Consider the following 25,848-nt stretch of genomic DNA (forward strand, 5'->3'; position numbering starts at 1 on the left):
CTCAAACTGCTCCAGAGGCGTCTGCTACCGGGGTGGACCCGAGTTGGGGGTCTCAGAAAGGGAAGTTTCTTTCTCCTGGGATGAAGGACAGGAAGGGGGCTCTGGGTGTGGGGAGAGGGCTTTGCCTCAGATGCCCTGACTCTCTCCTACTGATTTATCATCCACCCTCCACCCCAAGTTTCCAGAATGTTCTCTGTGTAGGAAACTGAATGCAGATTCTTGGCCCAAGTCCTGACCCTTCCTTCCCAAATCTCTCTAGCCTCATGCTAGTGGCTGTGGGCCACTAGCTTTTGTGTTTGTGTGTGTGTGTGTGGGGGGGGGGGTCAGTCCTGAGGTGTGGGGACTTGAACTCAGGACCTGTGCGCTGTCCTTGAGCTCTTCTGCTCAAGGCTAGCGCTCTACCACTTGAGCCACAGCACCACTTCTGGTTTTCTGGTGGTTCATTGGAGATAAGAGTCTCATGGGGACTTTCCTGCCCAGGCTGGCTTTGAATCGCAATCCTTAGATCTCAGCCTCCTGAACACTTAAGATGACAGGCGTGAGCCACCGGCGTCTGGTCCCCCTTTTTGTTTTTTTCCCCAACAAAATCTCATTCTCTCGCCTGGGTCAGTCTGAATCGTGGTCTTTTCCTGTTGGATAGTTCCTGCGGAGCTGGGATGACGACTGTCCAGCATCCCAGCTTTTTACTGGTTGGGATCGGGTCTCTAGAACATCTCTCCTGTTCCCCCCCACACACACATCCAAGTCTCAGCTGGCTTTCCCATCTCCATTCTCCTGATCGCAGCCTTCCAAGCAGCTTCCAAGATGGCAGGTGAGAGTCACGCTACCCAATCCGAAGATTCCAATTGTTTTGTTCTCATCTTCAAGAAGTGACTTTTTCTTCATGAAAAGTCTCGGGCTAAGATCATCCCGGCCTGGTTTTCCCCAGCAGGCAGCTACCCGGTGGATTTTCTAGAAGATGACCCTGGGGGATATCAGGAAGCGACCGCAGCTTACCTCGCCTCACTCAGACACGGGACTGGGGCCACGCCAGTTTTCTCCCTTCCCACGGGGGAGCAGGTATGGATGTTTTCTACACGAAGCGCTCCCTCAAATGTCATTTGGATCATAGACTGCACCAGAAAGAATATCCTAGATTAAAACAAACAAAAGACCCCAACAACAATGAAACTTAAACAGCCCCCCATGACATGTGTGAACTAACACATCTGAGAAGCAGATAGAGGCCTTGGTGGGGATTCTGGAATCCTGAATGTGAGTTGAGCCATGCCAGGCAAAAAGCTATCTAGCCCTCAGGATTCGAGCCTGCTGTGTGGCTTCGAGCAAGTGTCTTAATACCAAAGGTCTTGGTATGCTCATGTCTAAAACCAAGGCAATAATAACAGCACTTACTTCATGGTGGTGGGTGAATTGAGACTCCATGTGTAATGCCTAGCCATGCCTCAGTTTACCCATTTGTAAACTCAGGAGAGTGCTTCATTTTGGGTCTATCAGATTTGATAGAGTGCTAATGTTTTCGTAATTTGGAACTACGCTGTGCCAATTATGATCTGTGTGTGTGTGTGTGTGTGTGTGTGTGTTAATACTGGGACTTGAACTCAGGGCTTGGACACTGTCCCTAAGCTTTTACATTCAAGGCTGGAACTCTACCACTTGAGCCACAGTTCCACTTCTGGCTTATTTGGTGGTCCACTAGAGATAAGAGTCTCGTGGACTTTTCCTGCCTAGGCTGGCTTCAAACTGTGATCCTCAGATTTCAGCCTCCTGAGGAGTTAGGATGACAGGTATGAGCCAATGGCAGCTGGCATGATGAAGATTTTTGAATTGAATTTGTGAATTTAATTCAAATTTTGAATTAAAGTTGTGTACCTTGTGAAGCAGGACCTGGGGGAACAGAGGGAAGGGGAGACAGACACTTTTATTTGTGGTGAAAGTGTTTGTTGTGAGTGCAACTTTAAAATTCCAGTCTTTTTTTTTCTTTAGGATTCTCTCTCTCTCTCTCTCTCTCTCTCTCTCTCTCTCTCTCTCTCTCCAGCAAGTGAAAATAACACAGCAATGGTGGGCCTTACCCAGGTCCATCACCTCTTTCAGATTCACAGCTGATCTGTAGAAGGAGACACAGACTCCTGGTTTTACACCTGGAAGATTTCATTCCTGCTAGAATTTGTCTCCCCCCGCCTCCCCCGCCCGAGTTGGTAGAGAGGACACTGGGTCTTGCTTCGCTGTGGTGACGTTTCCAGAGTGAATGAAGACCGTGGCTTGCACAGATTATAAGCAGTGGCTTCCCTGAGGTTTTGAAGGTGTGACTCCCCCAAAGCACCCTGATTTGTAGGGTTGCAGAGCTGGAGTGCAGGGGGAAGGATGCTGGCCTGGCATACTCTGGCGCCCCCCAGTGGCCATGAGCAGACGTGCACAAAGTCTGGGTCTCGACTTGCCCAGGAGTTGAATGTGGAAGGTAACCAGAGGCCGGTGAAATCCCCTTTTATTGCCCCTGTATTTGCAGGTTGCTTTACTTCAAAACCACCAACCAACCCTAATAGCGAGAGTACGCTTCACAAGCGAGCGATCGTAGTATCATTAATGACAACATCAAATGAGACTCTTACTAAAATTGTTTTAGTGAGCTAGAGATCTAGGGCTGTTTCCTGCCATTTAGCAATTTGGTGGGGGTGGGGGGTAATCTCATTAGGAATGGGGTTTGGGTCTTTTCATTGCTTTTAGCAGTTTAACTTGGCTCTTTGTACCCAGAGGGGTTTTTCTCCACCCCAGAAAGCTTGGGGTGTAGCATAAGGTAGTTATCTTTCTCTCCCATAATTAACTCTTTTCCAGTCTTCAAATCGGTCTGACCCATTTAAAATACAATTGTTATTTACTGATCCTCCCCTCCCCCCTGGTTGTAAAGCAGTATTATTCATTGTGGATTTATTTGGGAACTATGACAACAGAAGAGAAAATACAAGCATCGTGGTTAACTACTGTAAACATTTTGATATGTTTAAATTTAGATTTTTTGTTTTGTTTTTGTTTTTTGGACATAAGGTCTCACTATAGAGCCCCAATTGGCCATTCTCTAGTCTTAGCTTCCCAAATGATGGGATTACAGGCACACATCACCCTGCTTGGCTTTTTGCATTTTTAATATATATATTTTTAAAAATATAAACTTAGCGGCACACTGGTGGCTCATATCTCCCTAGCTACTCGGGAGGCTGAGATCTGAGGATCTCGGTTCGAAGGCAGCCCAGGCAGGAAAGTCTATGTGACTCTTATCTCTAATTAACCACTAGAAAACCGAAGTGGAGCTATGGCTCAAAGTGATAGAGCGCTAGCCTTGAGCACAAAGGTTCAGGGACATTGCTCAGGCCCTGAGTTCAAGCCCCATGGCTGCCAAAAAAAATTATATATAAGCTTGATGACTCTCTGAATGGAACATGGTCTATACAATAAGATTCTTTCCAGGTTGATAGGCTGTGGTGTTTCATGGCTTGGTAAGAGTCCATTTCTTTGATGCACTATTCTTGATGTAACCTTAGGAGTACGGGGGGTTGGGCAATCATCTCCAGGATTCTTCAGGAAAGTGGCTCTCCAAATGAGGAGGTACTGAGATGTGTATGCGCCCCAGCACTTGCTGAGAAACAGTTCTCTGGAAGTTGGAGGCTTCCAGCGAAGTCAGTTGTGCCTGGACCACGCCTTCTTTTTTGCCTTTCTTATGCTCCCCTTGGTGTCCAAAGCAGTCTTGCTAATGGAATGTGTTGACCTTCAGTCTGGGCAGCTGGGAGCTGGCTTGGTGGCTACACAGAGGCCTTGGGCTGTGGGGTCCTTGAGCCAAGGGGACCATCCCAGTGTGGGAGACCCTAGCAAGCACACAGGCACCCCAAATTGAGCTTCTCTATACATGAGGCAAGGGGCAGGACTGAGGCCAGGGGTGTGCAGACAAGGTGTGCATTTCTCTCGACTGCTTTGCAGGCAGAGGTGGAGGCCACACCACCACCGGGGCTCAGGGAGGAGCGTGGAGGCTGACTGGACCGATGTGGCTCTGAAGTGGGGGTGAGGCCTGAGTTTGGAGGCCCCAAGCTGGGGAAGGCGGGAGGGGGGAGAGGGGAACAGAAGGAGAGGTCCCAGGGCATTGGCAGCAAAGGAGGAGTTTCATCAATGCTTGGATAGGCAAACAGGTGGAGGTGGGCAGCGCGGGCTGGCACCATGGGAGAGGCGTTTGCCAAATTCTCCTGTGCTGAGCTCAGGCCGGGGAAGGGTTTCACTTGGGTCTCGCTGGCATCCCATTAAATTAATCCCCGTGTTCTTTCAGTGAATCACCGTACTAACTAATTGCTCAGCCATTTCCTGTGCCCAGGCGGTGGGTTTGTTGTTTTTCTTCAGGTTCAACTCGAAGCTTCGTCTGTGTGCTTCTGCGCTTTGTACCGAGATGAACCCCAGCAGAAGATCCTGGTTTGGGTTCATCCACAGGACACAAAGACAGGTGGGAGTTATTGTGCATATGTGTGTGCACACACTCATGTGCGTGTGTACTGTGTTGCTTGTTGGTTGGCTTTTTGTCCAGGATGGCTTTGATTGTGATCCTTCTGCTCTCCATCTCCATAGTAGCTGGGATCATAGCTAGGAGCCACCATGCTGGGTTCTACTATGTATCTTTTTATCTTGCCCACAAGTATGGTAGCTCTATATGTGTGTGTGTGTGTGTGTGTGTGTGTGTGTGTGTGTGTGTGTGTGTGTGTGTGTGTGCATGCTGGTACTCTGGCTTGAACTCAGGGCCTTGAGCTCTCTCATAGCTTATTTTGCTCACAGCTAGCACTTGACCACCTGAGCCACACCTTCCCTTTGGCTTTTTGAGCCTCTTCCACTGTTCTTTCCTGGTTGGCTCTGACTGAGATCCTCAGATCTCAGCCTCCTGAGTAGCGAGGGCTACAGGCAAAGCCACCAGTGCCCAGCTAATTCACACTCATTTCAAAACCAATCATTCTTGAGTTGGCCAATGGAACCTTTCTTTACAAGTTCACCTCTTCATGTAGGAGGGGATGTTTGGTGAACCAGGCATTGGTCTGAAGCCAACATTTCCCCCTCACCCACTGGTTCATAGCTGGTCTTTTTGGCCTATGCCTGGTGTGGTATGTCTCAGGAAGTTTGGGCTTCAACTTCAGGTTCAGAATCCGAGGCTAGAGCTGCTGGGGTGTCAGTCCCCTGAGTCGGCACCATCCTGTCCTCCTGTCCCCACCTACCCCGCCTCGCTTCTAATTTGGAGTCACTTGCCTTCCTAGCGAAAATGGCCCCCTGGGCACGAGAGAGCTGGCCTTTCATTCTTTCTGAAACCCCAGCGAGAAGAGTTGGGAGTGTCTTCAGGGCGGATGAGAGATGGAAAATTGTAGTTGACTCCCCTGAGAGTCCCATGGAGGGGGCACCAGTCTCTGGAAGTTTCCAGAACGAGGAGCCTCTCCTGGCAAGATGGCGGCAGGTGGGCGGAAATAATGGGATGTGAGGTCTGGAAGGATATGGATCTCCCATTTCCTCAGGGCCCAGATCTGGCTCCTGACTCCGGGGTGCTATCGGCCCCTCATGATCCTCTGTCCTGTGGGGTTAGAGGCAGAAACAGGGCCTCCCTCCCTCCCAAGCACAGTCTGGGTATGAACCACACCAGGCCCCTTTGTGTGTTCCCAGGTTTCTGTTCAATCTCCCATCACATTCCCCATGCTTGCCTGCACCAGAGGCCATGCTAACAGGCAGGTGGAAGCGAGCACAGCATTCACAAGATGCTGAGTGATGGGCAGGATGGGGCTGGGAGCTGAGATTCAATCTCTGAGTCGTCTTTGCTTGGTGGAGGGGAAGGAAGGCTGGTAGGAGCTGGGCCGGCTCACTCATCCTCGGCGATGCCGTGGGTGTGCTTGGCAGACAAACAGTGGGGAAAGATAGGACACAGGGTGCGTGGAAGGGTTTTGGCCTGGCCCCGTGCAGTTGCTAATTGTGCTTGGTAATTTAGGAGGACCTGGGCTGTAGGGGTCAGGTCCTTATTCATGGGCCTGATCATTTCCTGTGGCCAATCGTGAGTAGATGATAAATTCTCTGAAGGTAAAGGCATGCCCCTACTGAACTCTGCTGGGTATCTGGCAAGCAGGCCAGGTGACAGTCGAATAGCAGGGGAATGGAGGGTCTAGTGTGAACACGGTAGGACCCTGTGTTCATTTCCCTGTTTAGAACGTCTGTCTTTCTAGCCAGCTCCCAGGACATTTTGTGACCAGTCTTGTAACAGTCACCCTTCAAATTGCTGCTAATTTATTTACAGTTTTTGATGATTGCACATCTTGTGCATCCTGAGAAAAACAAGTAGGCTTTTTTTTTTTTTTAAGATTTCTTTCCTGGAAAAACATGTTCATTATAGCCTGCAGCCACAGCAAGCGCCAAGTTAAACATTCAAATAAAACCAGAGCAGCCCTGGAGCCTGCCTTCCGAGGGGGCACGAGCCCGGCCTGGATGAGACACCCAGGCCAGACCTCAGGCCAGACCCCCGCAGGGCTGTGTGTGGAGGGCAGGTGGTGGGAACCTCGCAGGGCTGGAACTGCATGTCCAAGGAGCCTGGGAGAACTTTTCTCAGAACCAGGAGGTCCTTTTTGGGGGTGTCTCCTCACTCACCTCTGTACAGGCTGCCCAGACTTTGGGAATGGTTCTGGCAATGGAGGCTGGAGGCAGAGAGGCTGTGGATTCTCAACCCTGGAACCCCACTCCCCCTCCAGCCCCTGCTGTGGCCTTGAGGGAGGTGGGCAGGACAGACAGGCAGGGTTCACCCTTAGGCTCTGTCTAAGAGCTGGCTGAGCCTGTAAACTTGAGGTCCACAAGCCAATGTGGGGGTTGCACCGGAGAGGCTCGCCCACCAGAGGAGGCCTACTTTCAGCACTGAAGAAGAGATGCCGTTTCCTGGCTTTGACGTCTGAGGTCCCACAGGCTCATAGATAGAGGATGTGTCCCCTGCCCTCTTCTGGGCCCCCTTGGTTCGCAGACACCATGCTGGCCTCCCATGACCCTAAGGGAAGGGCAACTTGTGATTTCAACCCAGGCAGCTCTTCAGATAACTGCCAAGGGAAGGCTCAGCCTGGGGAGTTGTCAATCATCCCGCCTCATGACCCGGAAGTGCCCCCTGGAGGAAGGTTCACCAGAAATGCCCTGCAGGAGGGCTCACCGGAAGTGCCCCATAGAAAGACCTCTCACCGGAAGTGCCCCATAGAAAGACCTCTCACCGGAAGTGCCCTACGAAGGAAGGCTCTTGAGGAGCCTGGGAAGATGGACAGTTCCGGCCGGAAGCTGCCTCTGTTCCCGCACCAGCGGCGCTGCCGGCCGTCAGGGCGCCTGGCAGCCTCGGGTTCAGCCCTGGGTTCGCGGCCCGCGGGCCCCCGAGGGAGCAGGAGGGGCCGTTGGGGCGCAGGGAGCCGCCTCCCTTCCCTGTTGGCGGCTGGGACGTGGGCCAGGCCTCGGCGTGACCCCGCGAGGACGCCCGTTCTCCTCCCGGGACTCGTGGCCGGGCGCGGCGCTGCGGCTCGAGTGGTAGAGGCCAGCCTGGAGCGCAGGAGGCTCGGGACGGCGCCCGGGCCCTGCGTCCAAACAACACCGTACGAGGACAGCACGGACCGTCCAGGAAAATGCCTCAGTGTCCGAGGGCAGGCGAGGCCGCTCCTGGAGGCCTACGGCGGGCCTACCGGCCATGGGCCTACCTGCCCTGGATAGATCTACCTGCACTGGATAGATCTACCTGTCCTGGACAGATCTACCTGCACTGGATAGATCTACCTGCCCTGGATAGATCTACCTGCCCTGGATCTACCTGCCCTGGGCCTACCTGCCCTGGATAGATCTACCTGCCCTGAATAGATCTACCTGCATTGGATAGATCTACCTGCCCTGGATAGATCTACCTGCCCTGGATCTACCTGCCCTGGGCCTACCTGCCCTGGATAGATCTACCTGCCCTGGATAGATCTACCTGCACTGGATCTACCTGCCCTGGATCTACCTGCACTGGATCTCCCTGCCATGGGCCTACCTGCCCTGGATAGATCTACCTGCCCTGGATCTACCTGCCCTGGGCCTACCTGCCCTGGATAGATCTACCTGCCCTGGATAGATCTACCTGCACTGGATAGATCTACCTGCACTGGATCTACCTGCCCTGGATCTACCTGCACTGGATCTCCCTGCCATGGGCCTACCTGCCCTGGATAGATCTACCTGCCCTGGATAGATCTACCTGCCCTGGATCTACCTGTGCTGGATCTACCTGCCATGCACTGGATCTACCTGCACTGGATAGATCTACCTGCCATGCACTGGATCTACCTGCACTGGATAGATCTACCTGCACTGGATCTACCTGCCCTAGATCTACCTGTCATGGGCCTACCTGCCCTGGATAGATCTACCTGCACTGGATCTACCTGCCCTGGATCTACCTGCACTGGATCTACCTGCTGTAGATCTATCTGCACTGGATCTACCTGCTGTAGATGTACCTGCCATGAATCTATTGGCCATGAATCTGTCTGCCTTGTGTCTACCTGTGGTGGATCTACCCACTGTAGGTCTACCTGCCACGAATCTACCTGCTGTGGGTCTCCCTGCCGTGGGTCTCCCATGACAGCCTGGTAGGTAGATGGCTGCACCCGAGAGACGCTTGGTCAAAGCTTGCCTCGATTTTGTGCCTGCTTAGCAATTTTGAATGCTTCCCTTAGAGGGGCTGGCTTTACTGTGGATTTTTTGTTGTTGTTGTTGCCTCCCCCAACAGCTTAGAGTTTAAAGAGGCACCCTCTTTACCCTCACTCCGTTTTCCTAGAGTTAAGGAAAAAAGAAAAATCTAGATGGGGGTGGGGGCGGGAAACAAAATTGCTCCAGGCAAGAAAGTCATGAGAAACACAGGGAGGCTGAGGCAACTGTGCTGTTGACCAGATGTTTCCTTCTCCATAACAGAGAGGCACCCAAGTTCACGGGCATCTGGGGGGAAGTGTTTTCCTTTAAGGAAGACATCTGTATGGAGTGCTAGTCTCCCTAATGCAATGTGACAGTTGCTATGTCAACCAGGGTATTTTTTCCCCTCCCTGTAAGTTATTGACCAGTTCAGTCAATGTTGCATAAAAGTCAGGCAATGTCTTGGAATGTGTTTATGTGCTAGGCTTTGCCAGAACTTCTCAGTGTTCCCCCCACCCCCCCTCATGCCCCTCCTACCCCTGCATGTATTTTATTTTGCTTTTGGGAAGATGGCCTGTCAGTTTGGTTTAACTGTGCTTTTTTTTTTTTTCGTATTTTGTTTGTGGAACTACATATTTCTTAGATTTGTAACGGGGCAGTGGTGGCCTACACTCCAGGGGAGCAATAAGGAGGGGAGAAAGGGGATGGGGGAAGGGACTTGAGGGCCTTTTAGCTTTGATGAGGAGGTCCCAAGCCCTGGCGCAGTCAGGAACCACTTGTAGCTAGTTTAGTGGGGTAAGGTGTGTGTGGGGAACTTGCTCTGCCTTGGTTTTTATCAAGAGGGAAGAGGACTTGGGGTGGTGAGCGAGGGGAGCTGGAGTGTCCCTTCAGCTCTGTGTGTGCCCATCTGCTTGCTGGCCGGCCTCTCCTTGCTGCCTTGGCATCCTCCGGTCCTCCTGGTCCTTGTGCTGTCAGAAGACAGGACATGGGTCCATCTGTGTCCTTCTGCTCAGACTGGACACCAGGCTGTCCTTCCTACTCTCCTGCTTAGGGCCAGTCTGCTTCCCCGTGGGTCCTTTCTGCCCTCCTCTACAGTCTCCTTTGGTCTTCCCTGCCTCCACTCTTACTCCCATCCCAATCTATTATCACATTCACAGTGGCACTTAAAAAAGAGGATTTTTTTTTTAAACTCAGGGATTCACACTTGCTCAGCTTGCTTGCTTCGATGAGGGCCTACCACTTGAGCTACACCTCCAGTCCAGATTTTGGCTGGTTATTTTGGAGTGCTTGTCTGCCCAGCCTGGCACTGAACTGTGATTCTCCAGACCTTTAGCCTTCTGAGTACCTCAGCTTCTAGGTGTGAGCCACCGACACCAGGCTCAACAAATGAACATTTTTAGATTCACAGTTTAGGTCTCATGGCTTTGGGTGTAGGAGGGCAGGGACTTCCCATTCACACCCTGCCTGGATTCAAGCACAGCAGAGTTCACACCACCACAGACACTAACTACCCAGAGCCCGGCTTACATTAGATTCACTCTTGACATGGGATAGTCTGTGGGTTTGTACAACTGTATAAGGCTACATACCTATCATTTTAATACGCAGAGTCTGGTCATTCAAATCCTGTGTGTGTGTGTGTGTGTGTGTGTGTGTGTGTGTGTGTGTGTGTGTGTGTGTGTTAGGAATTGAACTCAGGATCTCATATGAGCTAAAAAACATACCACAACTGAGTGACAACCCCCTCCCATAACATTTTCTTTCGTTGTGCAAGCACTAGTTTCTCTAGTCTGGTTAGAACCAACTCTTGTCTTTCTAAAACACCATTATGACAATGGTGTTCCTTGCTTGGACTGATCCAGTGACTTGATAGTTTGTCCAAGCCGCTAGTGGAGCTGTTGCTTTTGCCCAATAGTGTTAGGATATATCTTATTGAGAAATGACCCCTGGGTCTCTTATGAACAACTATGATATCATCTTCCAGTGACTGTCCTGTCTAGTTCTCTCAGGAACTTGTGCTCTGAAAAGATCCCTCCAGAGCTGGGGATATATGACAGTGGTAGGCTTCCCTGGCATATGTGACCATCCTGGGTGTGATTCTCATTATTTATAGAGAGAGACAGATATAGATAGATGTACATATCTACACACACAGTATATACGCATTATGTGTTATATCCTCTACTATAGAGTATAAATGTATATGTGTATATATGTGTATGTATGTATGCATGTGTGTGTGTGTGTGTGTGTGTGTGTGTGTGTGTGTATCCACCTTGGTAGCTCCGTGATGTCCCACGTGGCTGATTTCCAGTGTGAAGCTCACCAACTGCCCCTGGTTTTCTCTTCCAGTTGTGGCTGTTTACTTGAAGGAATCCTGGTGGTCTGTTGAAGACATTCTGAGAACTTCTGAGCCTGCCAGGGAGGGTCTCCTGCAGGTGAGGGGACTGGAGTGTGTGTTTAGATTGTTATCGTAAAGGTGGCATGCAGGAGGATCACAGTCACGCAGGTCAGGTAGAGAGTGGGGTTCTGTGTTGGACCATGTCACCCCTATGCTCTCTGCCAGCTTTTCCCTCCCATCCCCACCCATGGGTTATGTGTCTCATTTTTAACATAGCAGGTGACTGGATTTTTTTTTTTTTTTTTGCCAGTCCTGGGGCTTGAACTCAGGACCGGGACCCTATCTCTGAGTTTCTCTATGGTCAAGGCTAGCAGGCTACCACTTGAGCCACAGCACCACTTCTGGCCTTTTCTGTTTATGTGGTACTGAGGAATCGAACCCAGGGCTTCATGCCTGCAAGACAAGCACTCTACCACTGAGCCACCTTCCCAGCCCTGGGTTTTCAGGCACTCTAGTCATTCTGGTGTGAATGACTTACAAGCTGTCTTCAACATCGTGACTGCCCCCCAGGGCTGCCCCTGGCCCCGGCCACAGCCGTCAGGTGGCGACAGCCATTTCTCCTTGCCAGGGTGGCTGAAGGTCCAGAGTTAAGAAGTCTCTACTTGCTTGGACCTCTGTGTTCCCCAGAAGAGACATCCAACAAGAAGCTCTGCACTCACTGTTTCTCTCTTTATGGACCCAGGCGACCCTGAGTCCACTTTTGTTCTATAGATGTGCCTGTTCTGAATATTCCAGTTTTCCATGACTATGGCTGATGTGGGAGTATGGTGGGGGTGTGATTTCCACCAACAGGGTGATAGTGTGAAGATCCAGCTCACCCCTATTTCTTCCCTTGTAGAATGTGGTCTCCTCCTCCTCCTCCTCCCCCCTCCTCCTCCTTCTCCTCCTCTTCCTTCTTTCCTTCCTTCCTTCCTTCCTTCCTTCCTTCCTTCCTTCCTTCCTTCCTTCCTTCCTTCCTTCCTCCTTCCTCTTTTTCCTCTTTCTCTTTCTCTTCTTCCTTTTCCTTCTCTTCCTCCTCCTCCTCTTCTTCTTCCTCTTCGGCTGCTTCCTGTTCCTCTTCCTCCTTCCTCTTCCTTCTTTTCCTCTTCTTCTGAATCCTTTCTCTTCTTCCTCTTGTTCTTCCTCTTCTTCCTCTTCCTCCTCTTCCTCCTCTTCTTGTTCTTCCTCCTCCTCCTCTTCCTCCTCCTCCTCCAACAACAACAACAACAACAATTTCATGTTCTCTCTGCTAATATAAAATTAGTGGTCCTTATGAAGGATTAGACTAGATCTTAGTTTTATGTTTTCGGAAATGTTTCTTAAGTCAAAAAATCACATGTTACATATCTTTTTAATTCTTTACCCCCTTCTGTAGTAAATTTGGAGAAATAAGTGCATTGACTCCTTTTCTCTCCTGCCAGCTTTAGATTGGATAGTTCCTTTCTAGCAGATGCAGTCTTCTTTTTTATTTTCTTTTGGCTTTCCTCTGAAACTGTTTGGGTTGTTGAAGTTGAAAAATTTAACATCCCACATCATGATTGACTCTTGGGAGTAGCCAGTTCTGCTGAGAATCTAAACATCATTTGACTGCCACTGTCTGAGACACCAAATGTGAGGGCCTCTCAGAGCTGAGCTGGTTTAATGTTCACAGATCCTTTCCTGCTCTAAGATTTGACGGTGGGTGAAGGTGATGAGTTTTACCCTCTGAGCCAATTAATTTATTGACAGAGACCACTTGGGTATCATTTGCTAGGCTGCTGCAAACAGCTTTATTTTTATTACTGGAGGATTGGAAAAACAGTTTGAGAGATCACCTGTGTGGTCCTCTCTCTTGATCTGTGGACGAAAGAGGGGGTCAGGACTACGGGTTGCCAGAGACTTCCCAGGAAATCTAAACTGAGCTCCCACAACTACAAATGATGATGGTGGTGATGGTGATCGAGTGGCCAGGTGATTCCACATAAAGCCAGGCATTCCTCTGTGGATGGGAATCTCCTGTTCTCCGTCTCAGGAGAAGGGAGCTCAACAATGCTGCTGGGTGGGCATCAGGCGCACCGGCTGTCAGAGCCTTGTCTAGCTGTCTCCAGTCCTCTTTGGAAAAGGCAGGGAAGTCCATAAACATGACCACGTACCCTCTCCAAACGGGGACTTCTTCATCTGGGTACCAGGTCCTCCCTAGTAGGTGGCAAGAAACACTTGGCAGTATGTGGGTGGCAGTCCTAGCCCAGGTAATGAGGAAGTCAGGCTGGTGGTTGTGTGTGTACATAAGCATGCACGCATGCACGTGCGCACACATGCACTCACGTACGCCCACATTTGTGCAGCCATGCAATGAGATAGGACAACATGGTCACCGTGAAAAGAGCCAGTGACTCCCAACTCCTGTGCCTAATTGTAGTGATTGCTGTGGTGTTTGGGGTTCCCATGTTCTCTGGGTGTCCTGGAGCAGGTGGCCCTGACCCCAGCCCCCACCTTGGTCCTCATGGGCTGCACAAATGGAGAAGATGGTGACAGACAGAAGCGTGACGTCGTTTTCCCTGGTGGCCTGTGAAAGCTTCCAGCTCTGCGGGCCTGGCTTTGACCACAGGACAGGGGCCTTGGCCGTGGGCAAGAGAGCTCTGGGTCACAGCTCAGAACGGGACAGGTCTTGAACCCCAGTCAAACCTCTGGGCTTGGGATTTCAGCGGGTGTTTGAAATCTGCCACAAGCTAATAAACCTCATTTTTCACGTGGCAGTTCATCTCCTCGATGATGTCTTCTCGGAGGGCCAGAACTCTGCTGCTGTTAAAAATGGCAGATGGAGTTTACTTCAGGACACATCCAGGGAATGTGCTGGAATGATTTGCCCTGGCTGCCCCTGGAGGCAACTTCCTGTTCCATTAGCCCATGGCTGACTCTGCTCTGCTGACTTGCATTTCACCTCTGTGCGCCCCGGGAGGCCTGGGCACCTGACCCTGTTGCTGGCCCCGGAGGCCATGTTGTGGTGACACCGTGATTCACACTTAGGCCCTGAAGCACAAAAAATCTTGGCACACGCACCTGGGCCTGCGTGCGCACGCTGACGCCAGACACAAGCTTTCCCGCGTCTGTCTTCCCTCTCTCTCTCTTTTTTCAAGGTCCACTCCTTTGGGGAAAGGATCGTGCTTTTCACTCTAAACGTCATTGTTTTTGGAAGACTGGAGAGAAGTGTGAAAGAGGACGGCATGTTTTTTTTACCTCACTCTGCGAGGGAGCAGGCTAAAATCCTGTGGCGAGACGGAGCAGCCATTGGATTCTACTCAACCAAGATGAAAGGTGAGGGCGGCGTGGCCTCTTGGGGCCTGGGCCATCCCAGCTCTGGATGGTTCTGGGGACTCTTAACTGTCTTTAGAAGGAGTGCTGTGTGGAGAGAATCTTCTGGAACAGCGAAGTCCCACGGGTGCAAAGACTCTTTAAGCACAAGGCCTATTTCTTTTCTTTCTTGTCACGGGTTCACTGCCAGACAAAATGCTGTGCCTAATAGCTGACAGGTGGGGCGGGAGGGCCCGAGAGCCAAGATTCACAGACGTTACCTCAGCCGCAGGCCAGCCACCACGACAAGGTTACATGAAACAACTACGACTTATTTTCAGGGCTCTGATGAGCGGAAAATGTGGAACAAGCGCAACTTAGTTACATTCCTTTTTTTTTTTGTTTTTTTTAAAGTACTGGGATTTGAACTCAGGGTCTTAGATGTGCCAAGCAGGCACTATACCCTTGAAGCTACAATGCCAGTCCTTTCTTGCTTGCATGTTTTGTTTTTTTTTTCCCAATAAGGTCTTACTTTCTATTGTCCAGACTGGCCTGTGATCCTCTGATAAATACATCTGGGGTGACAGATGTGACTCACAACAAAGCTTCAAAGTACAGAAGTGAACATGGACAGGTCTGAAGCGGGAGAGGGGTGCAGGGTCCAGGGTAGCCACTTGAACAGACTTCTCTTTGGAATCGCCACACTGCACAAAACGCACATGTAAGACTGCAGATTCCTCAGGGACCTCTCCCCCAAACCTACAGAAATCACAAAGTGGATTATATTTTTGACTGAATAACAACAACAAAAATGGGTGCGTTTTTGAGATCAGTGTGTGTGTGTGTGTGTGTGTGTGTGTGTGTGTGTGTGTGTGTGTGTGTGTGTGAAGCGTGGTCTTAGGAACTTTTTGCCTGGCTTTGAACCACAGTCCTGCCAGTATTGGGTGTTCATATTGGTAGGATCATAGGAGTGAGCCTCCATGCCTAGCTTACATCTGCATTTATAGTTCCTCCCAAAGGAAGCCTGACAGGTGGGACACTGCGGTCACATGTCAGTACCACCCATGGCTAGACACTTAACCAAGCAGAGCCCAGCTCAGGTGCCAATCAAGGGGCTTGTTAATTAAATGAAGTGAATATATTAATGGCCCAAATAGGTGAATAATCTACGTTCAACCAAAAATCTTCCCCTGACAAGACTGCAATTGCAAACTATTTAGAATTCTACCCCCAATGGGCTTGAAATATGAGTATCAGTTTGTTTGGAGCTTCATGACTTCAGTTTATAGGGGATGAGAACATACCCCCATTATTATTTTGGTGGGGGGTGATTACTCACTCACTTTCTGAATTGGGGACATGTTCACCTCTTAGTTGGGGTTGGATCTGCTGTGTAGCCCTTTTCTTACCAGATTGCACTATCCCTGTGCGGGAGCCACGTCCCCTGGCTCCTGGATCATCCCGGAAGCACTTGGTGTTGCTCGGATAATCCTCGTGGGTTGTGAGGGAGAGAGCTGGGGAGCTGGGTCCCTGGCTCTGCGCAGTCTCCCAGGGTGCACCTGTCCAGCGGCTGCCCCAGCAGCAACCAATAGCACAGGCCTTCAGCAACAGGGACGGGTGGGCTGGGGAGCGGCTGGCCTGGACTGAGCAGCTACCACGGAGCGTGTGAAGCGAATCCCACCTCCACGTGGTACCGTGTGGTACTGGCTGTGCAGGGGACAGCGTGAACATCTTGCTTTCCCCACAGGCAGCTTGTGGGCTGATGGCACAGGTGCCGGCTACCTGCTGCCTGTCTTCGACACTGTGTTCATCAGGAGGAAGCATCGTCGCCAAGGCCTGGGGACGGCCCTGCTGCGGGACTTCTGCGAGACTTTCCAAGAAGAGGAGGCCTTGGGGGTCAGTGGCCCCATCTCTCCTGCCATGTACCAAGGTAACCCCCCGCCTCGTGTCACCTGCGAGCAGCCTCGGGTGGCAGCAACGAGGAACACGGGGGGGGGGGCGGGGGGGGGAATTCCCGAGGCTCCCAGGGTGGGTGGTGTCCTGGGAACCCTCCCGGAGAGACAGAACCTGGTCTGCTTCTGCCTCCAGCACAGAGGCGTCCTCTTCAGTTCTGAAGATGTAGACCCTAGCTGGGTGCCTGTGGCTCACACCTGTCACCCTCACCGCCAGGAAGGCTGAGGAGGGGAGGCTGCAGCTGGAGGCCAGCTTAGGCAGAAAGGTTCTCAAGGCGCTCTTCTCAACCTGTAGCTGGGCACGGCGGCACACGCCAAGTCTTCTCAAGCCACATAGGAGGCTGAGACTGGGAGGATAGCATTTCTAGGCTAGAAAAGTCTGTGAGACTCCATCTCAATGGAAGTAGCTGGGCGTGGTGGTGTCTACCTGTCGTCCCGGCTACAATGGGAAGCGGAAAATAGGAGGATTGTGGTCTAGGTACATCTTTGAGCAGGAAGCTGACCCTGTCTTAAAAAAGGAAGGGAGGGAGGGAGGGAGGGAGGGAGGGAGGGGGGAGCCCAGTGCAAGGAAAGGCTGTAGGTGTGACTCAGCAGCAGAGCACCTGCCCAGCAAGCATGAGGCCCTGAGTTCAAACACTGGTGCTACAAACACATACACAAACAGTACACTCCCCGAACAACAGCACCCAAAAACATAAAAAGAAAATCATTCCCATCCCAAGAAACCACTGGCTTAAAATGTAGATGGAGCCAGGTGTCCATGGCTCATGCCTGCAATCTTAGCTACTCAGGAGGCTGAGATCTGAGGATCAAGGTTTGAAGTCAGCCCAGGCAGGAAAACCCAAGAGACTCTTACCTTTAATTAACCATCAAAAAGCCAGAAGTGGAGCTGTGGTGGCTCCAGTGGTTGAGTGGTAGCCTTGAGTGGAAAAAACTACTGGACAGCACCCACGCCCTGAGTTCAAGCTCCAGTATGAGCAATTTCACAACAGTGTTAAAGTCATACACAGAGACAAAACTGAACTTTGAATTTCGCATTTTGAGCTTTTTCTGGGCTAGTGATATTATTGGGTCCAAATGGCTCCCTGTCAGCCATGGGTCAGGAGAGCAGACAACTGAGACTCTGCCTTCTGCCTGTGACTAGTGTGTTCTGGAGGCTGACGTTCAATGAATTACATGAAATGGTCCTCACTTGATTGTAAGCTAAGCTTCGTGTTAGGTGAGGGGTTAGACTGCAGACTGATAGACGTGTTCTGAGCTGGGCGTGGTGGCTGATGCCCATGATCCTCATTATTTGGGAAGCTGAGATCCAGAGGATCAAGGTTCAAGGCTAACCTAGGCAAAAAGTTTGAGAGGCTTCCTTTTCAACCAATAAAAAGCAGAGCGTGGGGGTGTGCACCTGCCATTCCAACAACATGGGGAGCAGGCCAGCTTGGGCAGGAAGTGGAGACACTGTTGGAAAAATAACTAAAGCAGAAAGGGCTGGAGGCGTGGCTCAAGTGGTAGAGCACCCATGGGCAGGTCTTCCTGATTCAGGCTTGCCTTCCTCTCCCAGTCTGCAGGCGGTTCCTGTTGGCCTGTCCAGGGGTGCGAGGACGGCTGTGGGAGGTGGAGCCTCCGGGGGCCTGGGGACAGCGCATCAACATCTGGCTCAGGGTTCAGCTTCAGCAGGCGGGACTTCCTGACTGTGAGTGAGCATCTCCAAAACAGACTTCCGTGCGCTTGTGTGCGCTCTGGTCCCCAACATGGTGTGCTTGGGTCCTGTTGTTGGTCACACCCACGGCTGATACAGACCAGGTTCCCAGGTGGGATTGGGCTGTGGTGGGGGTAAAATGGGCAATGGGCCGTGGCTGGGGGCCTTTGTCCTTGGTGTGATTTCCTTTCCTGAAGGGGACACACCTACTGATCATCTCTTGGATTCACAGCAGGCCACGGAAGCCTCTCCGAAGGCCAGTTTGTGCGTGCTAAAGTGTATTGCACATATTGCTTTGCCTAGGTGAGGTTGAAAATTCAGAGGATACCTTGACGGTTTGTTAATAAGCAAGTCTCTTCTTTGGAGGGGAGACATACACCCACAGGAATGCCTTGCAGAAAACATTCTGCTAATTGCTGTTTTGGGGTGTGTGTATGTGTGTTAGGTCTTGAACTCAGTCTTGAACTCACAGTCTTGCTCAGCTTTCTTGCTCACAGCTGATAGTCTACCACTTGAACCATGCTTTCAGCCTGACATTTTTTGCTAGTTAATTCAAGATGCAGTCTCATAACTTTTTCACATAGGCTGGCAATGTACCATGATCCTCTAGGTCTCAGCCTCCAGAGTAGCTAGGATTACAGGTGTGAGCCAAGGGAGCCCTGGTTCGTGTTTTCCTTTTTGATGGCAGCATAGTATGACACCTGCTGACATCTTGTTATTTGGTTCCCTGTGGACAGACTTACAGACATGGCACATTGGCTTCCATTCTGGATAGTGCCAGACAGTGCTCTGGTGAGTTTTCCCAGGGAATTGGAACCAAGGGGTTTTCAAGGGAGGACAGGGCCTCTCTGGTGGGTCTTCTAAGGGAGGCTGGGAGAGGTGTCCTTCACATAGCCCGAGTGGAATGCAGGTTCCCTTCTCCCTGTATTTCCAGCTTGGTTTCTCCCAGATGGAGAGGGTCACACCTGATATGCCTCTCAGCCCGGTCCTCCCCCGAGGCCCACAGCCAGGGTCAGCCAGCTTCAGGGGCTGTGTGTGGCTGGAAACACTAAACGAACTGCCCCACCCTCAACCCTGGCTTCCCTTCCCTGCCGGGATGGTAGCTAACTGCCAGTATTGATCTGGAAGTTTCCTCGGTGGTGGCAGGTGGCTCATGAGGGGCTGAGGGCCCCAAGGTATTCAGCCTCCTGTCCACTCGGGTGACCGCCCCCGCCAGGCCGTGACACTTAAGCTCCTTGGAATTTATTGATGAGACTAGTCTAGGTTTGTTGTTTTGTTTTTAGCTGGAAGGCTTAGTGGGTCTTTGCAGATACAAATGGGGTGGGCAGGAGCTGGGGAAGGAGGCCAGCAGGACTGTGGGGGTCATGGGACCATTGAGGGACTTGCGCAGTGGCACTGTATTAGGAGTGTGGCACATCTGTGGGCACAGAGCAGGCCAGCCACGTATTTCTGCACAAGCTTCACAAACAAGGCTGTGGCCTGGTGCAGGGCCCTGCAGCTCCCTGAGCCAGAGAGGCAGAAAGAGACGGCTGTGCACGTCAGAATGTGGAATCCACACAGGATGTGCTTGCCCAACTGGGGAGATGGTTTCCTTCTGGAGAGTTCCACCGGGGGGTTATTTCAAGAGCTAGGAGTTGGTGTGGTCTGGACCGAGGAAGCTGGGCTGGAGGACCGGGTGCCAAATCTGTCACTTGAATTCACGCAGAGATGCCCCAACTCCCACTTTCAAACAGCCTCTCAGAGAACGTTCCAGAAGCCTCGAAGGAAGAATGGTCATCATTCTAGTTGAGCTGTAATTAGGTGACTAAAATGGTAACTTTGGCAACACCGATTCTCAGCACGGGTTCTTCTCACTGAGTGTGGAGGCCAGGGCTAGCTCCTGGCCGGCAGGGATTCGGTGTGCTTGCTGAGTCTTTCACCCAGTTTTGGCCTGCAGCCATGATGGAGGTTATGGCTGACATCTCAGGGTTTTTTGTTTTGTTTTGTTTTTGTTTTGTCCAAGTTGATGAGAGGGGGTTGCAAATGTAATCACAGATTAGCACAGAGGCTTGGAACTTTCTCAGGGCCAAGTGGGAATCCATTTTTCCCTTCATGGAGATCAGCAAATGTTAAACAGACTTGAATTTCCCACAGCTCTGCAAACAATGCACATTCTAGAATCTTCTCTCCCATGGACCTCTCCCCAGGACACTTTGATTTTTGTCATTAATTAGCCAGTGGTTTTCTTGTTTTCTGAGGTGTTCCTCTTGTCCTTTTTATCTCTGGTGGTTGTTTTCCAAGTTCCTCTGTAATTTCGTGCGTGGTACAAATGGAACCTTTAGCAAGGAGACCAGAGGAGCCATGTGTTTCTGAACTCAGAATAAGCCACGAGCATTTTATTACATTTCAAAGGGAAGTTCACGCAGGCTCCTTGCAAATGTTTTAAATTTTATTTTTGAGGCAGTTTCGTTTATGGATGAAGTCTTTTAAGGCTAACACTACCATGGCAGTTGCTAACATCTGTGGCTTATAATGACCCTGAAAATATTCGCAGATATTTCACAGCATTTAGACAAGAAGTTGGTAGAACTTTTTTCCTCCCCCTTACGCTCAGTTACATATGACAAAGCCTTTGAAACTTGAGCGATAGGATCATAACTCCATCTGATGTGATTTCTCAGTCAGCCTGCATATGCCTTTAGTTTCTTTTTCCTGGTGGGAATGAAACTGAATACATTCCCAGTGAAGTGCCCTTTCGCAAAAATGTTGCAGGAGGTAGGAAACCATTGCATAGTGCTTTAGAAATTCAGTTATTCTTCTCTTAGAGGTTCACGGTTTTGCCTTCTTTTTCCAGCTCAATCTTTATAGACCCAATTGTCGTCCACAGGGAAGCCACTTTTCTTCCCTTTATTGTTATTATTTTCTTAATGGGATTGTGCATGAAGAGAGGTGGACAATTTGAGATGGAGCTGGGTTCCCTTCTGTAAAAGGGGCAAACTGGAGATCTAGCTTAGTTTCAGGTTAGACTGCTGAGTTGTTTGCCAGCGGGGCAGGCCACAGGGGTACCTTTGTGGCCGAACTGGAAAGCGGGACTCTGCACCCACAAAGGTGTGCTGATTCTGTGCTTTGTCAAGGTGTATGGTGCCCCCTTGTGGCAACTGTCATGTAGTGCAGTCCTGGAGAGCTGGTGTTTACCAACTTGTCTGTGTGGCTGCTTGCAAAATAGCACATTCATTTAAAAATTGTGTTGGGCTTTAAATTGCTTAGCAATGAAATGCACATAAACAGGTCATAGTGGCTGCTTTAGTGCATACTACATAAAAGTATGAGGGAAGGTGGAAAACTGATAAGTGGATATCTCCTTCCTTCTTCCTTTGATATCTTCCTTCTTTGGATTTCTTCATTAATTCATTTAATAACAGTTAATGAAGCATCTGCATATGCCAGATATTTAGAACATTAGGGATACAGTTGTGAAGAAGGTTGACAAACTCTCTGATCTCACTGATAAACTAGTAAGTCCACAGCTTCCACTATTGGGTGATACAAGACTCTGAAGCTGGGCACGGTGGCCAGCTACTCAGAAAGCTGAGATCTGAGAATTGCAGTTTGGAATCAGTGTGGGCAGGAGAATCAGTGAGGTTATTTCCAGTTAAATCAGCAAAAAGCTGGAAGTGGAGCTGTGGCTCAAGTGGTCATGTGCCAGCCTTGAGTGCAAAGGCTAAGGGAAACAGTGCTCAGGCTCCGAGTTCAAGACCCAGTACAAACACAAAACAACAAAACTCTTATTAGTTGAGTTAAACTGTGCTGGAGTTTCTAAGTGCTTAGAATTAAAGTTTGCCAAACCAAATTTGTTAATTTATATGGTTCTGTAAATAGACTTAACATTTTACTTATGTAGATAACCATCAAGTAATACATTTATTGTTTAGTAAAAGCATGTTGCATGTATAAGTCCAGTGCAAATGTAGAACCGTGTATTTTACACAGTCATCTGAAACACACACACACACACACACACACACACACACACACAGATTTGGAGTGGGTAGTAGGGAGGCCCATGTGCACAGCTGCATAAGACGTCATCATTTTATCAGCTGGCACTGGCAGGAGGTCACACAACATTTGCGAGTGTGACATGGAGAAAGGCCTGGGCTAGCGCTGGGGTCAGCTCCTCCGGCAGCTGAGGCACTGCAGGCCCAGGCACCAGTGGAAGTTAGGAAACGCTTGAGTAGGACCTTGGACTGGTGAGTGAAGGTCACACTAAGGGCCAGGGGTCCCCAGTGGGTTACCAAGCCTTGGCGTTACCCCTTTGCCTCCTTATTTTCTTGCTTCGGGGACGGCAGCACTTCCAGGAAGCTCTGAAGAGGCCGAGGGCAACTCCCAGCAGCCTTCTCCGGATGGCGGACCCACAAGGTATAGTAGGGCTGCGTCATCCCAAAGCTTCTTATCTTCTCCTTGCTTAGCAATCACGTGGCTTCATGGGCCGTGCTGATTTATGCTGAAGATCTGCCTGTGTGGGGAGGGGTGGGAGAGGGAGGTCTCTGGGGGATAACTAACGTCACTTTGTGCTCCTCGCTCTTCATGGTGCCACTATGTGACACCTGAGGAGGGAATGAAAAAAACTCTGAATCTCAAATTGAGCCACAGACTAGCATCTTGGGGCAGAACCAATGCAAGACTAATTTGTCTTGCTCTCCTCCCTGCCTCCGGAGCCCCAATTGCTAGAAATAGAGACGTGGTGTGTGGGTTTCCTGTACCCACTCCAGTCATGTGGAGCAAGGCACAGGTCGAGGTGGTTGCTGAATATTTCTTTTGGTGACAGGCATCTATCTCAGGCTTTTGCACCAATTACAGTAAGCCTTTATTATTAGAGCCATACCTCAGTTCTTTTGCTTTGCTTATAGAGTCTTGCATTCTTGCCTGTGCTGGCCTCAACCTGTGATTTTCCTACCTTTGCCTTCTGAGGAGCTGGGATTACAGTTGTGAACCACCACACATAGCCTAAATATGTTCTTTTTGTTACTGTATAGTAGTTGAACACAGGGGCTGGGAAGGTGGCTCAGTGGTAGAGTGTTTGCCTTGCATGCATGAGGCCCTGGGTTCAATTCCTCAACACCACATAAAGCATAAAAAGCCATAAGTGGTGCTGTGGCTCAAGTGGTAGAGCACTAGCCTTGAGCTGAAGAATTGAGAGACAGCACCCAGGCCCAGAGTTCAGGCCCCACAACCGAGCAAAAAAAAAAAGTTGAACACAGGGTTTTCATTGTGATATTTCCATGCATATTTCAATCATACTTTTATATCTTCTCCCTGCTTTAAAAACCATTTTAATGCCTTTCACAATTCTATTTCCATATATGTGCACAAAATACTTTTGAGTGCTGGGTGCTTGTTGCTCACCTCAAATTCTAGCTACTCAGGAGGCTGGGCATATATTCAAAGGACTGTGAATATAATACAGACCCTCCCACACCTATGTTTATAGTGTCACAATATCAAAGTACAGAATCAACCTAGGTATCCATCAGCCAATGGCTGGATAAAGAAAGTGTGGTACATATATACAACAGAATATTATTCAGCCACACACAAGAATGAAGTTATGTCCCCTGCAGAAAGATGGAACTGGAGATCATCAGGTTAAGTGAAATAAGGCTCTGTGTTTTTTCTCAGATGCAGAACCTAGACAATAAAGGTTGGTTATTTCTTGATGGTGACCACATGGACTCTCTGTGAAGGAGACCTGGAGCACAGAAGTAGACTGCGGCCTGCATGCAGGGGACACCGTGTGATGCCCAGCACAGCCTCCCCCCTCCCCCCCCCCCCCACAATGAGGTGTTGTAATCACCCGGTGGTTTGAGATGGACGGTTGGTGCTTCTTTGCCAGTGTGACAGCAGATCCATAAGCCAGTCATTCAATAAAAGAAAAATCTCAGGGAAGACAGTTGATACTGTGATGGTCCTTGTATGTCTCCGTATAGCACCCATGCCCCTTCCCCGATGGCTCCGTGAGACCTGATTGTGCCCCTCAGTTTGGTTTATATTTTGAGGTCCTCAGGCAGGTGGAGGAAGGGGCTGCCATCTCTGCACAACACAGGAGTGACCAGAGGCGCGCTGGCTCCCGGGCAGTCTCCATGGTGGCCACATGATGGCAGTCTTGCACAAATCAAGGCAGGGCTGGCTGGAGGTTGGCTAGGGGACCAAGCAGGGATCCTGGGCCAGGGCCTCCACCGGGCTCCTGAAATCCGGGGCAACCTCAGCAGGTTGGCGTCTAGAGCGGGCAGAGGTCTTACCTTAGCCAAGGAAAAATACGTGACACCGTGTCACCCCTGCCTGTCCCTCCCTCCTCCATCTCTCCTTCCTTCCTTCTCTTCCTGTAGAAGTAGGCCTTGGTTCTTCCTGTGATCACCCCCGTGATGGCAGGTGAGTCAGACCTGAGCAGCTAGTCCCAGCACAGAGCGGCTCTGAGAGTCAGGGTGGCGTTTCCCGGCCTGTCCAGTCCCAGATGCTGACCAGAATGCGGGAAGTGATGGAGGCGGGCGCTGCCGTCCTGCGGCCATGGGGGAAGTAAAGCTCGGATCGAGTGCGTGGACGCGGCCACGCCTGCAGCCCCTGGAGGGCCTCTGCGGGGTCCAGCAGCCAAAGCGAGTGGGGGAAGCGGAGCGTCCCCGCGGTAGATCCCGCCTCCAACTCTGCTCCGTGCGTTCGCCTGCCGCTGCTTCCGACGCCCTCGCTGCGCTGCGGGGAGCTGGGCCGCCGCCGGGGGCCGCCGCCGCCGGCTCCCGGGGCTCTGCGTCCCCTGGGCCTCTGCCGCGCAGGCGCGCCGCGCGCAGGCCGTGAGCCTTCCGGGCCCTCAGGCGTCCGCGGTGTCTAGCGCGGAGGTGCGGACTTCCGGTCCTCAAGTGAGGACTTCCGGTCCTCAAGCAGCCATGGCGCCCCGCGCAGGCAGGTGAGGACTTCCGGTCCCTCAATGATGGCGCCCAGCGCAGGCAGGTGCGGACTTCCGGTCCCTCAAGTAATAATGGCGCCCAGCGCATGCAGGTGCGGACTTCCGGTCCCTCAAGTAATAATGGCGCCCAGCACAGGCAGGTGCGGACTTCCGGTGTCTCAAATAGCAATGGCGCCCAGCACAGGCAGGTGCGGACTTCCGGTCCCTCGAGTAGCCATGGCCAAGCAGGGGACGGGGGAGGGGGGACCCGACAGACCGAAGGCCGAGTCTCTGGCCGCGCCGGTGCCCCTGGGTCCCCCTGGGTCCCCCTGGGTCCCCTGGGCCCCGCCGGGGCACCTGGGAGGCCGGCGACCAGGCTCTCCTCCGGGACCGGCCGGCCTCCTCCCCGCCGTTCCGAGCTGTCCCCGCGGACAGCGTTCAGGACGCAGGGTTCCAGCCAGGCGGACCCTGCGGCCCAGGGGCCTGGGGGGCGAGGACCTCCCTCCCGCGGCCTCCCCTGTCCCGCAGCAGCGGCCCGCAGACCCTCCCTTACCAGTGGGGATCCCGGGACCCCAGGCCCGGGCAAGGATGCCCGCAGGCCGCCAGGCGGCGCTGTTGCAGGAACCGTCAGTCCTGGGGGGCACGGGCAGGGGGTCCCTGCGGGAGGGGGGGTCCCTGAGGTGTGATAGCCCCACGCCCGGGTCCTGGAGGCCTCCATATCCCCACCTCCTCCCCGTGGCCCCCGGGGACCACCCCACCTCCTTAGGACCCGGTACAGGCGTTCACAGAAGTGGAGACGGGCCATTTCTGTCTCAAGAGGAGTTTCTAGTGTCTGATCGCACCTCTGTTCCTTCGGGGTGCCTTGTGCCTCAATTCAGTCATGAAAGGGTGCAATAGGAAAATCACCCTGGGTTAGCCTGGGACCTGAAGAAGCTTCAGAGACGAACAGGAGGGGTTGAGT

General features: G+C 51.4%; 1 protein-coding gene across 7 annotated transcripts in view; it reads left to right on the top strand.

Annotated features, from left to right (window-relative positions):
- LOC122123972 (protein FAM169B-like) overlaps positions 1-23,908 on the top strand; it is a 30,037-nt gene extending 6,129 nt beyond the window's left edge. Inside the window, exons 2-10 of one of the 7 annotated variants that reach the window (XM_042698533.1) lie at positions 641-811; positions 929-1,059; positions 4,378-4,477; positions 11,032-11,117; positions 14,176-14,353; positions 16,077-16,259; positions 17,837-17,968; positions 22,303-22,372; positions 23,633-23,908. In XM_042698533.1, coding sequence (XP_042554467.1) covers positions 805-811; positions 929-1,059; positions 4,378-4,477; positions 11,032-11,117; positions 14,176-14,353; positions 16,077-16,259; positions 17,837-17,968; positions 22,303-22,372; positions 23,633-23,645 — 900 coding nt within the window. In that variant the 5' untranslated portion in view covers positions 641-804 and the 3' untranslated portion in view covers positions 23,646-23,908. Of the gene's footprint in view, positions 1-640; positions 812-928; positions 1,060-4,377; positions 4,478-11,031; positions 11,118-14,175; positions 14,354-16,076; positions 16,260-17,836; positions 17,969-18,711; positions 18,767-22,302; positions 22,373-23,632 lie in introns of those variants that run through there. The other 6 variants (XM_042698535.1, XM_042698532.1, XM_042698536.1 and 3 more) reach the window with 6 other exon arrangements.
- Positions 23,909-25,848: the final 1,940 nt, after the last annotated feature.

The sequence above is a fragment of the Dipodomys spectabilis genome, unplaced genomic scaffold (genome assembly GCF_019054845.1).
Source record: "Dipodomys spectabilis isolate Male_0828 unplaced genomic scaffold, ASM1905484v1 ptg000233l, whole genome shotgun sequence".
In the NCBI taxonomy this organism is placed as follows: Eukaryota; Metazoa; Chordata; class Mammalia; order Rodentia; family Heteromyidae; genus Dipodomys; species Dipodomys spectabilis.